The sequence below is a fragment of the Eschscholzia californica genome, unplaced genomic scaffold (genome assembly GCF_041429995.1).
Source record: "Eschscholzia californica isolate CP2 unplaced genomic scaffold, dmEscCali1.0.p SCAF_6, whole genome shotgun sequence".
NCBI lineage: Eukaryota > Viridiplantae > Streptophyta > Magnoliopsida > Ranunculales > Papaveraceae > Eschscholzia > Eschscholzia californica.
This window is the reverse complement of record NW_028238483.1, coordinates 9,985,840-10,003,448: the sequence shown is the minus strand read 5'-3', so window position 1 is coordinate 10,003,448 and position 17,609 is coordinate 9,985,840. Positions and strand designations below refer to the sequence as shown.

Genomic DNA, 17,609 nt, shown 5'->3' with positions numbered 1-17,609 from the left:
AGTATGGTTCTCTCATAATATCCCTAGGCACAGTTTCATTGCTTGGGTGGTCTTGAGGGGAGGTCTTATTACTAAATGTAAACTGTTGTTTTGGGGGATTGAGGTTGACCCTACCTGTGTGTTATGTGGTTGTGAGAGTGAAGAGGAGCAGCATCTATTTTTTCATTGTGTCTTTTCTGTCTTTATATGGAACAGGTTACTTCAGATGTTGGGTCTTGTTAAACTCTCTAGAAGAGATTGGGATGGTGAGGTGGAATGGTGCTTAACCATGTTTAAAGGGAAGGATGGTGCTGCTCTTTTGGGCAGATTGGCTTTTAATTGTTTCCTCTATCACATTTGGTGGGAAAGGAATAGAAGAGTGCACTCAAAATCCCCTAGGAGCAAGCAGGAGGTGCTGGACCTGATCATCTCTGATGTTAGAATGAAATTTCAGTCTGCCTCTGTTTATTGTGTTGATACTATTAGAAGCAGGAAGGTTGCTGATGAGTGGAATGTGGATTTGCAGTTCAGGGTTCCCAAGTTTATTCCTCTTCAATGGGTTGGTCCTGATGAGGAGGTGGTGCTTATCAATTCAGATGGTTCCTACTCTTTTGAGGGTGCTGGGGGTATGGGTGTGTGTTAAGGAATCATCTTGGTGAGGTCTTAGTTGCTTTGAGGGGAAAGGCTATACCCAAATCAGTTATTTTTCATGAGATGCAAGGTATTGAAGCTGGGTTTAGGATGGCAGCTAGGCTGCAGCTATCTCGAGTGGTGGTTGCCACTGACTCTATGAGGGCATTCTCTATTCTTACTTCAGCAGATTTGGAAGGAGCGGAATAACAGGGTATTTAGAGGCGATGTTATGTCACCGGGGCTGATTATTCATACTATTTGTGATGAAGTGCGGATCAAGCTGAATACTATTACCAAACGGTTTGAGGATACTGAGGAGAATCGGAAGACTATTGATCGATGGAATCTTACTATCTCTTTTCAAAAGTCGGTCTATACTTCATGTAAATGGACTCGGCCGATGACAGGGAGATATATGATTAATACTGATGGTGCTCTGAATGAGGTGGATGCGGGGTATGGAGCCATTATTCGAGATTCGGAGGGGATTGTTGTTAGAGCAGCCACGGGTTAGGTAGATGGACAAAACTATCTTTATACATGAGTTGCAGGGTGTTGAGTTGGAATTGGAGTTAGCACTTAGTGCTGGAATGCAGGAAGTTGAACTTGGTCTTGATTCGATGAATATCAAGTTACTTCTTGCAAAACCAAATCAGAAATTACCATCGCGGGCGAGGCATTTATGGAAGAGAGTTCAGAGGCTTAAGAGCCAATTTCGGAGTTTTCGGGTGTTTCATGTCTATAGGGAAGCAAACCAAGCTGCTGATTACTTGTCAAAGATGAGGCTCAGACCGGGAGTAACTCACTTGAATGTTAGCCAATTGCCGGTGGAACTAGTCAACATTGTTAATGTGGACTCTAGAGGGACAGTGAGAATGAGGAAAGGGTGGGGCTACTGAAATGATGTAATTTGATTTCTTTGCTGTTTTATTTAGTTTATTTCATTATACTCGGTTCGGGCTTCTCCCGCTTATCATTATCAAAAAAAAACTACACCAAACTGCAGGCGGTTATCTCGCATAGGAAAACCCTAGAGAGGAGAGAGAAAGTTCTGGGTGGAGCGATTTTGGCTGCGGTGGCTTTTTTCTTTTCCCGATATTGGTAACTGGTGTTTCCTTCTGGCCGACTTCTATTTCCTTTTGTATCTTCTCTAGTTTTCTTAGATCGACTATTTTGTTGTGAACTCAAGGAATCTGTCCACTACCGATTGCTCTTTTGGAGCTTGAATTGGTGGTGGTAGAGATGTAAGGTTCCATCCGAGCTGCTGGTGAGAGTTCCTCTGGGATGGAAGGTTGTGAGAAATTCTCAGAACATGGTTGCTACGTTGACGGGACATTGAATTCAGTTTCTTTCAGTGGTGAATCTAGGGTTCCTCGTACCCCCTTGCGAGTTCTGGTTCACGCTCCGATGGATGGTGTGACTGTAGAGGGATTGAATTCAGAGCTTCCTTCGAACCAATTCTCTGCTACTTCAATGAAAGGTATGAATTCTTCTCTGGATTGGACTAAATTGTTTGCTAAGAGTCGGTTTGGTAGTAGGAAACCTTTAGAGTTTCGGGACCCAGTTTTAGTAAATGGCAGCGTTGTTATCTCTTCCTCAAATTACAGGGATAGAGTTGAGGACTGTAAGAGATTGATTATTGGGAACTTTTTTGGTAGCAAGCTCCCTTTCATGGTTGTTAAGAGTACCCTGCTTAATATATGGAAACCTAAGGTAGAGGTTTCTTTTACCATCCATGGTGATTCTGTTTATGTAATCAGAGCTGATCTAGAGGAGGAGTTATTAATTTTGGATCATGAGCCTATTTATGTGGCTAATAGGATCTTTATTGCTCGTCCTTGGGCTCCTTTTCTGGAGAAGGAGGTTATGAGGCCGATTTTCATGCCTAGTTGGGTTAAGCTTAGAGGTGTTCCTATTCATCTATGGAATGAGGAGGGGCTAGAAGATATTGTTAGTTCTTTAGGGAAGCCATTATTCCTGGATGGTCCTACTTCATCTGGTTTAAGGATGGCCTACGCAAGGATTTGTGTTGAGATCCCTATGGATAGAGAGTTGCCTAGTTTCCTTGAATTGTGTGTTGATGGTGAAGACTTGGACATTGCTATAGAGTATGCATGGAAGCCAAGATATTATGTCCATTGTTGTGCACTGGTTCATAGTTCCGATTCCTGTTCTAGGATCCTAAGGCCAAGTAGGGAGTTGCTGAGACAGTTTTTTTGAATTGTTCAGCGTGTGCCTCGAACCCTTGACCTCTACGTGGAAGATTATACTTCTTACTACTCCAACCAAGGGTTGTTGGTAATTGCTGAGACAGTTAGTCAGGTCTCTATGGAAAATGTGAAGGTATTTGAACCGGTTAGAACTGCTAATGCTCCTGTTGTTGGGGAACCAATGGAGGGGGTGGATATATCTAATGAAGGATGGACTGAGGTTAAGCATAAGGGTAGTATGAAGAGGAAGGGGAGAGAATCAGGTGGTTATGATAGTGTTAGTGGTGGTAATGGAAAGAAGTTAGTGGGGGTGGTATTTGAGATGAGTGATGTTAGGAAAATTTTAGGGAGTGATGTTGGGGCTCTGTATGGCAAGGGAGTTGCTACTGATAATATATCTTCTAAGCTGGGGGAGGGGAAGGAGAAACCAATTCTTTTGAGGCCTGGCATGGTGGATAAGGGTGCTAAGAGTGCCTCAGCTATTGACACAAGGATGCCTACTGTTCCAGAGGTAGGTAAGATGGCTTCTTCTCTTTCTAATGTGGTTGGTAGTAATGTTTTGGCCTTTGAGGCTAAAATTATGAGTGAGGCTAAAGACCTTAAGCCTAGGAGAGGTCTTTGCAGAGTTTTAATGATTAATATTGGGGCCTGGAATGTGAGAGGGATGAATCATCCCTCAAGAGCTGGAGAGGTTACTAAATTTGTTAGAAGCAATAATTTGTGTGTGTGTAGTATTCTCAAGACTCATATTGATATTGGTAAAAGTGAGGTGATTAGGAAGAGGTTGCTACCTACTTGGAAGTGGTTACATAACTATGAGTTTGATAGGAAGAATTTGGGTCTTTTGGGACACTTTTGTTGTTAATCTTCATGTTATTAACATGAATGCTCAACATATTTCTGTTATGGCTCATTTTATGGATGGCAGAACTTCCCTCATTAGCTTTGTTTATGCTAGTAATGATGTTTTGGTTAGGAAGGTTCTTTGGAGTTCTTTGAGTCTTCTTGCAGGTTCTTTTCATTGCCCTTGGGTTGTGATGGGTGATTTTAATACCATCCTGGAGGTGAAGGATAAAATGGGTGGTGCTGCTGTTAGAGAGGGTGGCTTGGCTGATTTTAGGGATTTGTCCATAATGTTCAACTCTTTGATTGTGCTTACTCTGGTTGTGAGTATACTTGGTCTAATAAGAAAATTGGGCATGGAGTTGTTGCTGAGAAACTTGATAGAGTTCTTGTGAACATTGATTGGGTGAATCTCTGTCCAAATGCTAGGACTGAGTTCATTTCAAAAAAAAAAAAAATGCTAGGACTGAGTTTCTGAACCCTTTATTTTCTGACCATGCTTCTTTTGTTCTTTCTGTTTTTGATGGAGTTGCTACAGGGCCTAGACCTTTTAAAATTTTCAATGCGTGGACCTAGGATGAGGAATTTATGGACATAGTTAAGAAGGCATGGGTTCTGCCAGTCTGTCGTAACCCTATGTTTAGACTTGTTTGTAGATTAAAGAATGTGAAAAAAGCTTTAGTTGATTGGAAGAAAGCTAATTTTGCTAGGTTTGTTGCTCAAGTTCAGCAAGCTAAGGTGTTGGATCATCTCCAGACTAAGCTTCAATTGGAGCTTCTTGATGCTGACACCAATAGTCAGGAGAGAGTTGCTGTAGCAAATTACACAAAGCTTGCTGTTATGGAGGAGTCAATGATGAGGCAAAAGTCTAGGGTGCAAAAGATTGACCTGGGGGATCAAAATACTAAGTTCTTTCATAATTATGTGAAGGAAAGAAGATCCAGAAACAACATTCCTTTTCTTTACAATGAGAAGGGTGTTAAGTTGACTCAAATTCAGGATGTGGCAAGTGAATTGTGGTGTCAACAACCCTTGGTTGGAGTGGTAGGAGGTATAATCTTCCACCCTCGAGGTCAAGGGTTCGAGACACGCTGAACAATTTAAAAAAAAATTCAGGATGTGGCTAATGAATGTGTGGGTTTCTATAGTAGGTTGTTTGGTACTTCTTTATTGAGTGAGGATGGTCTAACTTTGTTGGATTCCATTCATTTTGACAGGTGATGCGTTTTCCCGGAAGCGTGAGTACGGAGTGAATGTAAAATCGTAACAGAGTAACTAAGAAGATCCAGATCACCACACTTTGATAAAGTTGCCATCACAAAGTGATAAAGATACCGGTTGAGATAACACCACACCTGGATAAAGTTGCCACCACCAGATGATAAAGACGCTCGAAATCCACCACCAATGGCTCTTCCAAAACCAGAGGATAAAGGAGTTGATCTAAACAGATCCAAATTCACAAAGACTCTATGATTTCCAATTCAATATTCTCTGATTTTTTCATTCACAATAAGCTCATTATATAGAGGAGAATACATTAAATGGGGACATAAAAGCTAGTCTAAATGCATTGAAACTAGATACATTGGAAACAGCTTAATTTAAATGCATGAATATAGAAAGACTAGACTAAACTTAATGTTGATTAATAAAACGAAAATGACTCTTCAAGTCTTCGAGAATCTTCTTTAAAGACAATAATTATCCATGTGATTGGTCCAACTTCAGTAAAGTAACGCTCGGACCCCGGGTAGGAATATCGTCGTATCCCAGCGCTGCTTGTTCCAGACTTGTTTCATGATCCAGAGCTGTTTGGGCCAGCTCGGGTTGATCTAGCTCTGATGCTCCCGCATCAACAGGTTAGTTACTGCAGAGCAAGCTGTTGATCTCAGTGCTATGGTTACTAGAGATGAGGTGGTTTCTGTTCTCTCAACCATAGGTGGTGATAAAGCTCCTGGGCTTGATGGGTCTTCTACTCATTTCTTCAAGGAATGTTGGAAGACAATAGGTGATGATGTGGTGGATGCAGTTAACAGATTCTTTAGAACTGGGATGCTCCTTGGTGAGGTAAATTCCACTTTGGTATCTCTTGTGCCTAAGACTTCTGGAGCTTCCAAAATGACTGACTTCAGGCCTATCTCTTGCTGTAATGTTATCATTACTAAGATTTTGACCCTGAGAATGAAGAATGTCATTAGCCATCTTGTTAGTCCTTGTCAATCTGCCTTCATTTCTGGTAGGGTTGTTCAAGACAACATTCTTTAAGCCCATGAACTTACTAGGAATTATCAAAGGACCAAGGGTCCTGCTAGGTGTGCTATCAAGATTGATTTGCAGAAAGCCTATGATACTATAGAATAGTGTGTTCTTCTTAAAATCATGGCTAAGTTTGGGTTTCCTGAGAAGTTCATTAACTGGGCTAAGGCTTGCATTTCTTCTCCTAAATACTCTTTCATGATTAATGGTTGCTCTTATGGTTATATTAAAGGTAAAAGGGGGATTAGGCAAGGTTGCCCAATGTCCCCCTATCTTTTTGTGTTGGTTATGGAGGTATTCAATGTGTTGTTGGTCTCTGAGGCTAAGGAGGGCAGGTTTTCTCTCCATCCTAGGTGCAAAGACCCTTTGATCACCCACCTGAGTTTTGCTGATGACTTGTTGGTTTTCACGAAAGGTGATCTTGGCTCTGCTATGACCCTCTGTAGAGTGCTTGATCTTTTTGCTGCTTGTTCTGGATTGAAAGTGAATAGGGCCAAAAGTTCTATGTTTACTTCTGGCCTTAGTGATGAGGAGGTACTTGGGATTAAAGATTGCCTTGGGTTTGTCTGTGCTTCACTTCCTATCAGGTACCTAGGAGTTCCTCTTATTTCCTCCAGGCTGAGTTATAATGATTGTCAACCTCTTATTGATAAGGTTTTAGGTAGGATTCAATCTTGGAAAATGAGATTCTTATCCTATGCAGGAAGACTGACTCTAATTAGAGTTGTGCTTAATGGAATAGTTTTATTCTGGTTCAGTGTCTTTGTTTTGCCTAAGAGAGTGCTCAATGAACTTGATAGGATCTTCATGAGGTTCCTTTGGGATGGCCGAAATGTCAGCTAAGGGTGCTCCTGTTAGTTGGTTTGTATTTTTTTTGAATTGTTCAGCGTGTGGCTCGATCCCTTGACCTCTAGGCGGAAAAGATTATACTTCTAACCACTCCAACCAAGGGTTGTTGGCAGAATTTGATGGGTTAGCTTATAACCTCCACGAGTCCATTCAATAGGTCTCGGCATTGTTAGTTGGTTTGTCATCTGTCATCTTTATAAAGAAGGGGTCTTAATTTGAGGAAGTTAGACACATTAAATGTTGCCTGTACTCTTAGACATATCTGGGAGATTTTTATTAGTAAACACACTCTCTGGGTTCAATGGGTCAAGATGCATCTCATTAAGGATAAATGCTTTTGGCAGCTTACTGCCCACTGTGATGCCTCTTGGTGCTTCGCAGAATTTTGCAAAATAGACATCATGGGTTGAAGTTTTGCCCTGTTCTAATTGGTAATGGTAATAGCACTTGGTTTTGGAAGGATCCTTGGCATCCTATGGGTCTTCTGTTGCCTTTCTTCTCTGAACAGCTCAGATATGTTAGGAACTACCATTTGAATGCTTTGGTGGGTGATTGTCCCAATTACAGTCTATTTACCTGGGTCCTATTGCTAGCCAGTTGCAGGAGGTGGCTGTAGCAGAGGGTTATGAGGATTATAGAATCTGGTTGGCTAATGACAAGGGCGATTTCACTTTGAAGTGCACTTATGAAGCTATGAGAGGGGTTTTACCTACTGTTCCTTGGTCTTATTTGGTTTGGTTTAGCCACAACATTCCCAGGCATAGCTTCATTACTTGGGTGGTGTTACACAGAGCAGCTAAGACAAAGTTGAAACTTTATAAATGGGGCTTGAATATTGATGTTACCTGCTGCCTTTGCTCTGGTAGGGAGGAGGATGATGTTCACCTTTTCTTCAAGTGTAGCTATTCTAGAGGAGTCTGGAGGGAGCTTCTTAGAATGTTGGCTCTTAGACAGACTCTTTGTTCTTCCTGGGCTGATATGATAGATTGGTGTGTTAGACTTTTTAGTGGTAGAGACATAATTGCTATTCTAGGCAGATTGAGCTTCAATGCCTTCATCTATCATGTTTGGTGTGAGAGAAATAACAGAACTTCTTCAGGTGCTAATGTTAGCCAAGAGGGTCTTTTGAGAAGGATCATTGATGATGTTCGTATGAAGATGGTTGGTTTGACTTGTTCCACTGCTAACAGTCCTAGGTTGGAGCAGATTGCTAACAATTGGAACCTGCAGCTGACAGTTACTCCTCCTAGTGTCATCCCTTGTGTCTGGATTGCTCCTCAGCATGGCACTGTCTTAATCAATACTGATGTTCTTATAGTAAGGACCAGGCTGGATTTGGTTGTGTTTTAAGAGATTTTGCAGGTCATGTTATTTGTGTTGTACAAGGTGGGGCTGAAACTGTTAGTGTCCTCCATCATGAGCTGCAGGGCATTGAGGTGGGTTTGACTATTACATTGTCCCATGGGTTTGACAATGTGAGGGTGGTTATTGATTCGAAAGGTGCTTGTGACCTGTTGAGTAAACCTGGTGCTACTCCTTCTTGACAGTCCTTAAGTGTTTGGAAAAGAATCAAATGTAATATGGCCAAATTCCACTCTTGCAGCATTGAGCATGTCTTTAGAGAAACCAACCAGTTGGCTGATTTGTTGTCAAAGGCTAGAAACTCAGTGGGTATTGATCACCTTGCAGCAAATAAGCTTAGTGAGGAGATGCAAAATGTTGCTTCTGAAGATAGGTTGGGTCTAATTAAAATGAGGCAGAAATGATGGAGGTTCTTTTTGTCCTTTATCCTCTTTAGCTTGTTTTTATGGTTGTTATTTTTCCTTGGGACCATATGTTTTTAGTGGGCTGCTTGGGTCATTGTATGGGCTGGGCGCTTGTTTGATGGCTTTTTGGCTGTCTTCTCTTTCTTGTTAGGGTTCAGCTTTCCCTTTAGCCTGCTGATTTATGCAAAAAAAAACTACCCCAACTGTGTCACAAACTGTTTCAGAAGAGTAGTGAGTTTTGTCATCCAATATGTTTCATATCTCCTAAATCTCCATTCCATGTGATTTTTTAGGGTTTTACCTCAATTTCAACCCCTCAGATTGGAAATGACATGCGCAAAACAAGAAATTGCACCAAATTGTGACACGAAATGTTTCGCACGAGTTGTCAGTTTTGTCATCCAATATGTTTCATATGTTCTAAAACTCCATTCCATGTTATTTTTTGTCTAACCTCAATTTCGACCCTGAGATTGGAAATAAAACGTTAGCAACTTCTTCGTAGGAACTATGTCATCAAATATATTTCATATCTCCTAAACCTCCATTCCACATGACTTGTTTTCGGTTTTATCTCAATTTCGACCCCAACAGATTGGAAATGAAAAGTTAGCAATATTAAACTACACCAAATTATGTCACAAACTGTTTCACAAGAGTAGTGAGTTTTGTCATACAATATGTTTCATATGTCCTAAAACTCCATATAATATGACTTGTTTTAGGTTTTTTCTCAATTTCGACACCCACAAATTGGAAATGAAACGTTAGCAGTATGAAACTACACCAAACTGGCCAACATCCCTTAGTTGGAGTGGTAAGAGGTATAATCTTCCACCTAGAGGTCAAGGGTTCGAGGCACACGCTGAACAATTCAAAAAACAAAAAACTACACCAAATTGTGTCACAAACTGTTTCACATGAGTAGTGAGTTTTGTCATTCAACATGTTTCATATCTCCTAAACCTCTGTTCCATATGATTTTTTAGGGGTTTGCCTCAATTTCAAACCCTCGGATTGGAAACGAAACGCTTACAACTCGAAATTGCACCAAACTGTGACACGAACTGTTTCTCACGAGTTGTGAGTTTTGTCATCTAATGTGTTTCATATGTCCAAAAACTCCATTCCATATGATTTTTAGTGTTTTACCTCAATTTCGACCACTTAGATTGGAAATTAAACGTTACAATATGAAACTGTGTCACAGATTGTTTCGCACGAGTTGTGAGTTTTGTCATCCAATATGTTTACTATGTCCTAAAACTCCATTCCATATTACTTGTTTTGGGTTTTATCTCAATTTCGAGCCCCACAGATTGGAAATGAAATGTTACCAATATGAAACTACACCAAACTGTGTCACAAATTATTTTAGAAGAAGAGTAGTGAGTTTTGTCATCCAATATGTTTCGTATCCCCTAAACCTCCATTCCATATGATTTTTTAGGGTGTTACCTCAATTTCAACCCCTCAGATCAGAAATGAAACGCGAACAACGAGAAATCGCACAAAATTGTGACACAAACTGTTTCGCACGAGTTGTCAGTTTTGTCATCCAATATATTTCATATGTCCTAAACCTCCTTTCCATATAATTTTTAGTTTTACCTCAATTTCGACCTTGAGATTGGAAATAAAACATTAGCAATTTGAAACTGCACCAAACTGTGTCACAGACTGTTCCGGACGATTTGTGAGTTTTGTCATTCAATATGTTTAATATGTGCTAAAACTCCATTTCATATGACTAGTTTTAGATTTTATCTCAATTTCGACCCCCACATATTGGAAACAAAACGTTAGGAGGAGAGAGAAAGAGCTGAGAGGCGCGATTTTCTAGGGTTCTTTTTTCACGCAACTTTCCAGCTATCTTGAGCGGCGGTCATTGGCCGTCTCTCTTGTTTTCTGTTCGATAGCTAAAGCAATCAAAACCCAACAAAGATGTTGGTGCAAATGTCGGGGACAGATTGCAAACCAGATTTGATAAGCAGGAGGTAAACAAACCGAACCATCGACTGGGCACGAGAGGTCAGGTTCCGGCTAACCAGAAACCTAATGCCCATGAACGACATGATGGTACTCAACCTGATCGAAGAAACGGTTCCGGCCGACAAGGAGGAAGCAGGAAACGACCTGCTATGGTTAATGCTAGGGATACCACGTCACAAGTGTTGGAAGAGGACCGACAGAGAGAAGAAGGGTGGTCAGTGGTTATTTTGAAGTCTAATGGTTTCAAAATAGGAGCAGAGCCTGTGGAGAAACCTGACCAGCAACGACGTAAGGTGGCAAAAAGAAATGATAGGTCACATGGTAACCCATCGCAACAGGGACTACTCGCAGGTAATGCCTTCTCGGTTATATCTAATTCTAAAAATTTAGATACAAATGTTTCTGGCCAACTACATGAGAATAAATCCATAATGAGTGACCAGAATTACCATGAGGAGGATAATGTCGAGGAACCTAGACCACAGACAGTCCCCAAACTCACATGCTACTGTTTTGAGATCAAATTGTTGTACCGAGACCCCCACGGAGATCGAAACATTATCCCAATAGTTTAATGATTAATCTCGCATGTTGGAATGTGAGAGGTCTTAATGACGCTCTCCGTGCGAAGAGTGTTAGGGATTTCGTGAGATTGAATCGTATTGGGTTGTGTGGCTTTTTAGAAACTCATGTCTAGGAAAGGAATATTCGTCTTCAGCGTAGTCTTAATTCTAGTTAGACCTTCATTGATAATTATGTGGTTGTTCCGAATGGACAGATTTGGATGGGACCCGAGTAGGGTTGATTTCACAGTGTCCCATATTGGAGGACAAGTTATTGCAGGTGGAATTCGATTTCCAGATAGTTCGGGTTTTCTTTTGGTAGTGGTGTACGGAAGCAATAGTACTGTTCATCGCCAGGAGCTTTGGAGGGACCTTGAGTTTCTCATGCTGGGTTCTGAGGCTCCGTGGCTAGTGCTAAGTGACTTCAACACCACGATGCTGGCCAATGAGAAGAGAGGCGGTAACAACTTACCATCTCAAGGCTCCAATGAGATGTTTGACTGTGTTGCCGATTTGGGACTGTTCGATTGCCCGTTTACAGGTTGTTTCTATACATGGTCTAACAGGCAGATGGGAGTTGCTAATGTCAGTTCCAAGATTGATAGGGCTCTCTCTCATTAATAGTGGATGGTTGAACTGCTTTCCTCTAGCTAAAGCAGATTTTCCACCACCTGTGGATTCAGATCACTCTCCTATTATTATTCCGCTTGCTGCACCTAACATACACCGTCGTACTCCGTTTCAGTTCTTCAACGCATGGACGGAGGATTCCACGTTTCGAGCTCTTGTTGCTGATGTATGGAAGGTGTCAGTACAGGGTAATCCGATGTTTCGTATGGTGACAAGACTCAAAGCTTTGAAGGCTCGGTTGAATGAATGGAAGAAAGATCGGTTCAATGCGGTGACGAACCAGGTAACCATTAACCGAAATTTTTTACATTCAGTGCAGGTTCGATTGCAGGGAGATCCAGCAAACCGGTTTTACGGAGGCAAGAGAGAGTAGCTACTGAAAACTATAGTAATGTTGTGCGGGCAGAAACAACAATCCTCCGACTACGTGCTAAAGTTGATTGGCTCACTCCCGATGACAACAACACAGCTTATTTCCATAATTCTATTAAGGAGCGGAAGTCTCGAAACGCTATCACTCGACTCACCAGAGAGGATGGTTCGGTGGTTGAGGATCCAGAGGAAATAGCTAATATGTGTGTGGATTTCTATCGGGACTTATTCGGTCGAGAAGATGAGGATAATGAAGCATTAGATCACATATCTAATATGGAGTTCTCACGACCACTGACGGAAGCTGAAGGAGCTCTTAATATTATGAGGGTGACCAGAGATGAAATATATGCAGATTTGCAAACTGGTTCTGATCGATGGTCGGGGCCGGATGGGTTCTCTTCTCACTTTTTTAAGGCGTGTTGGTCGATTGTGGGAGATGACTTTGTGGAGGCTATTCAGAATTTCTTCAGCTCTGGAAAACTTTTCAAAGAGGTAAATTCTACTTTTGTGACTCTTATTCCTAAAGTCGATAATGCTTCTTCAGTTTCAGATTTTAGACCGATATCTTGTTGTAATGTACTGTATAAATGCATTACCAGGATACTCACTGTCCGACTGAAAGAAGTCATTTATTCGATGATTAGTCCGAACCAGTCAGCTCTCATTTCTGGCCGTACCATCCAGGACAATATCATGCTAGCCCATGAGATTGTCCGGAATTACCATCGACCTACTGGTCCAACTCGGTGTACGATTAAGATTGACCTGAAGAAGGCGTATGACACAGTTCGTTGGTCTTCACTATTCTCAATCCTTGGTAAGTTCCATTTTCCATGGATATTTATAAAATGGATACGGGTTTGTGTTACTACGTCTAAGTTCTCTATTTTGGTCAATGGCGAAGCCCATGGTTATTTTGATGGGAAACGGGGTTTACGGCAAGGCTGCCCGATATCTCCATATCTGTTCGTTTTAATGATGGAGGTATTTTCGCGGTTCTTATTGATCGAGAGGAAAGGGAAGGTCGGTTTCTACTACACCCTCAGTGTCTAGTCCCGAAGGTTACTCACCTTTGTTTTGTAGATGACCTCATGGTCTTCGTTCGAGGAGACACGGGTTCGGCTCAATCTCTAAAAGGTGCGCTAACTGGTTTTTATCGATCGACGGGGTTGCAGGCCAACGTGCGTAAGAGTACTATCTTCTTTGCTGGTCTTTCGGCTCAAGGTCAGAGTGATATTACCGCCATCCTGGAATTCGGTACTGGATCTCTGCCTATTAGATACCTAGGATTGCCTCTTATATCTTCTCGGCGTGTATTGCTTATAAAGGTGGTTTTGAACAGTATGTTATCATACTAGGCAGCGGTGTTTGTTATTCCAAAAAGAGTTATGAACGACATCAATACCATCTTAAATAAGTTCCTTTGGTCTGGTGCTGATATGGGGTGTAAGAGAGCTCCCATTGGTCGGGAAAACTTATGTTTTTTTTATAATGATAAGCGGGAGAAGCCCGAACCGAATACAATGAAATAAAACTAAATAAAACAACAAAGAAATCAAATTAAATCATTTCATTAGCCCCACCCTTTCCTCATTCTCACTGTCCCTCTAGAGTCCGCATTCACAATATTGACTAATTCCGCCGGCAGTTGACTAGCATTCAACTGAGTTACTCCCGGTCCGAGCCTCATCTTAGACAAGTGATCAGCAGCTTGGTTTGCTTCCCTATAGACATGAAACACCCGAAAACTCCGAAATTGGCTCTTAAGCGAGTCCATTTACATGAAGTATAGACCGACTTTTGAAGAGCGATAGTAAGATTCCATCGATCAATGGTCCTCCGATTCTCCCCAGTATCTTCAAACCATTTGGTAATAGTATTCAGCTTGATCCGCACTTCATCGCAAATACTATGAATAATCAGCCCCGGTGACATAACATCACTTCTAAATACCCTGTTATTCCGCTCCTTCCAAATATGATAGACATAGGCATTTAGAAGCAAACGCCCCACCCGAGCAGCAATGGAAAACCCACCAAAGTGATTAAGACACCACTGTAACTCCTCTTCCCAATCAACAACACATACTCTCTGAAATCCCATCTTGCGTAATAGTGATTCCCATATAGTCTTTGTAACCGAGCAGCCAAAGAATAGATGGAAATCTGTTTCTTCATCTCCCCCACAGAAAACACATGAAGTGTCTATAACCATACCCCAACTAGCCAGAAGGGATCTAGTTTTGAGGCGTCTTCGAAAGGCAAGCCACGTGATGAAACAATGTTTGGGTATTCCACCCGGTGACCATACTAAATAAGTCCAACTCCGTCGAGTTCCTCTCGGTCGAATTGCTTCATACGTCTCTTTGAGAGTAAACTCTCCATTCTGGCTGGGCATCTAGATCACCTCGTCTCTAAGTATACTATCTACCACCACCTCTCTAGCCTCGGCCGCAATAGCCCCTAACATAGCTGTGATATGAGTAGGAAAAAACCCAGCCCGACTGCCCAATAAACTGAGATACCCGTGCATCTAAATATAGGTGAGAATCATACCTACACCCCTCCGCGAAAGCATCATAAAGAAGACCCCGAGGATGCCATAGATCAGTCCAAAATTTGGTATCATGACCGTCCCCCAGAGAAGTGCAAATGAGTCGTTGAGCCGTCGGCCTGCTGGCTAGAATCCGACGCCAACACCAAGAACTTCTACTCGAAGCCGATAAAGTCCAGACAAGCTGATCTTTGATGAGATTATTTCTCACCCACTCAGCCCACAAAGTCGTCTTACCACTAACCAGGTCCCATATATGACGAAGATTTGACGCCTCAAACAACACCTCGATATTACAAAAACCAAGTCCCCCTTCATCAGTGGGGTAACAAAGGCTTTCCCAGCCAATGGGAGCTCTCTTACACCCTATATCCACGCCAAACCACAGGAACTTACTAAAGATGGAGTTGATGTCATTTATTACTCTCTTGGGAATAACGAACACTGTTGCCCAATATAGTAACATACTATTAAAAACCACCTTTACGAGGAGACCTCGCCCCGCGAACGATAAAAATCGACTCTTCCAAGATTGGATTCGTCCCTTGATTTTATCAATCAACGGAATACAATGGCTATAGGTGAGACGGGACGATATAAGAGGTAAACCCAAATAACGAATAGGCAGAGAACCAGTACCGAATTCCAAAATACTAGTAATATCACTCTGACCTTAGGCCGAAAGACCAGCAAAGAAAACCGTGCTCTTAGTCACATTGGCCTGCAACCCCGTCGCCCGATGAAAACCTGTTAACACATCTTTTAGAGATTGAGCTAAACCAGCGTCTCCTCGAAAGAAGACCATGAGATTGTCAGCGAAACAAAGGTGAGTAACTTTCGGAACTCGACACTTAGGGTGTAGCAAGAACCGACCTGCTCTTTCCTCTCGATCAATAAGAACCGTGAATACCTCCATCATTAGGACAAATAGATATGAAGAAATCGGGCAGCCTTGCCGTAGACCTCGCTTCCCATCAAAATAACCATGGGCTTCACCATTAACCATAATCGAGAACTTAGACGTGGTGACACAGGCCCGTATCCATTCTATGAATATCCTTAGAAAGTGAAACTTACCAAGGAATGAGAACAGTGAAGACCAACGAACTGTGTCATACGCCTTCTTAAGGTCAATCTTAACCGTACACCTAGTCGAGGTATCTGGTCGGTGGTAATTCCGAACAATCTCATGGGCTAGCATGATATTGTCCTGAATAGTGCGGCAAAAAATAAAGGCTGATTGGTTTGGACTGATCATCGAATAAATAACTCCCTTCAGCCGTATAGTAAGAAACTTGGTAATGCATTTATACAACACATTACAACAAGATATCGGTCTGAAATCTGACACTGAAGAAGTAGCTTCCACAAAATCATCTCCCACGATGTCCCAACACGCCTTAAAAAAATGGGAAGAGAACCCATCCGGCCCCGGCGATCGATCAGAACCAATAAATAGTGTGTAAAGCAGCAAAAATCTCATCTCTAGTCACCCTCATGATGAGAAGAGCTCCTTCAGCTTCCGTAAGCGGGCGTGAGAACTCCACATTAGGTATGGGATCTAATGATTCCTTATCCTCGTCCTCCCGACCAAATAAGTCTCGATAGAAGTCCACACACATATTAGCTATCTCCGTTGGATCCTCAGCCACCAAACCATCCTCCCTGGTGAGTCTAGTAATAGCATTCCTAGACTTCCGCTCTTTGATAGAGTTGTGAAAGTAAGCTGTATTGCTGTCATCAAGAGTAAGCTATTCAACTTTAGCACGTTGTCGGAGCATTGCTGCTTCAGCCCGAACAACGTTACTATAGTTTTTAGTAGCTTCTCTCTCTTGCCTCCGTAAAACCGGGTTTGTTGGATCACTGTGTAATCAAACCTGCACTGAATGTAAAAAATTACGATTAATGGTTACCTGATTCGTCACCCCATTGAACCGATCTTTCTTCCATTCATTCAACCCAGCTTTCAAAGCCTTGAGCTTTGTCACCATTCGAAACACCGGGTTACCGTAGTGACTCCTTCCATACATCAACAACAAGAGCTTTAAACGTGGGAACCTCCGTCCATGCATTAAAGAACCGAAACGGAGTTCGCCAGTGTATGTTAGGTGCAGCGAGTGGTATAATAATAGGTGAGTGATCTGAGTCCCCAACCGGTAGAAAGTCGGCTTTAGCTAGAGGAAAACAAGTCAGCCACCCACTATTAATAAGTGCCCGATCAATCTTGGAACTGATGTTCGCAACTCCCATCTGCCTGTTAGACCAAGTATAAAAACAACCTGTATACGAGCAGTCGAACAGTCCCAAATCGGTTACACAGTCAAACATCTCATTAGAACCTTGAGATGGCGAGGTATTACCACCTCTCTTCTCAGTAGCCAACATCGTGGTATTAAAGTCACCTAGCACCAACCAAGGAGCCTCGGAGCCCATCATAAGAAGCTCAAGGTCCCTCCATAGCTCCCGGCGATGAACAGTATTATTACTTCCGTACACCACTGCCAAATGAAAACCCAAGCCATCTGTGAACCGAACACCACCTGCAATAACTTGCCCTCTAACACAGGACACAGTAAAATCGACCCTAGTAGGGTCCCAACCAATCCAAATCCGGCCTCCCGAAACAGCTGTATAGTTATCAATAAAAGTCCAGTTGGAATTAAGACTTCTAAATACGAGTCTTATTAACCTCCTGAACATGAGTTTCTAGCAATCCACACAAACCAATTCTATTCAATATCATAAAATCACGCACACTCTTCGTACGGAGAGCGTCATTAAGACCTCTCACGTTCCAACATGCAAGATTAATCATTTAACTATTGGGAGGTATCCTCGACCTCCGTAGAAGTTTCGGTAGTGTTATCCAGTCGCATACTAGTCAAATCGGGATTGGTTGCCTCATGTGTGTCATGTAAAGTAGGACTAGAGAGAGAAAATCCCGTGAGGAGAGAGAA

The 17,609-nt window shown here is 42.1% G+C and overlaps 2 protein-coding genes across 2 annotated transcripts; one reads left to right on the top strand and one right to left on the bottom strand.

Annotated features, from left to right (window-relative positions):
* The first annotated feature begins 1,896 nt into the window (after window positions 1-1,896).
* On the top strand, window positions 1,897-5,933 carry LOC147531644 (uncharacterized). Its single transcript, XM_086649771.1, has 6 exons — window positions 1,897-2,763; window positions 2,956-3,605; window positions 3,751-3,988; window positions 4,242-4,670; window positions 4,782-4,882; window positions 5,528-5,933. Exons 1-6 carry the CDS (start codon window positions 1,897-1,899, stop codon window positions 5,931-5,933), a joined length of 2,691 nt encoding a protein of 896 aa, XP_086505897.1.
* A 10,723-nt stretch (window positions 5,934-16,656) lies between these two features.
* Window positions 16,657-17,467, bottom strand: LOC147531643 (uncharacterized). Its single transcript, XM_086649770.1, has 2 exons — window positions 17,377-17,467; window positions 16,657-17,279 (listed from the first exon to the last, which is right to left on the bottom strand). Exons 1-2 carry the CDS (start codon window positions 17,465-17,467, stop codon window positions 16,657-16,659), a joined length of 714 nt encoding a protein of 237 aa, XP_086505896.1.
* Window positions 17,468-17,609: the final 142 nt, after the last annotated feature.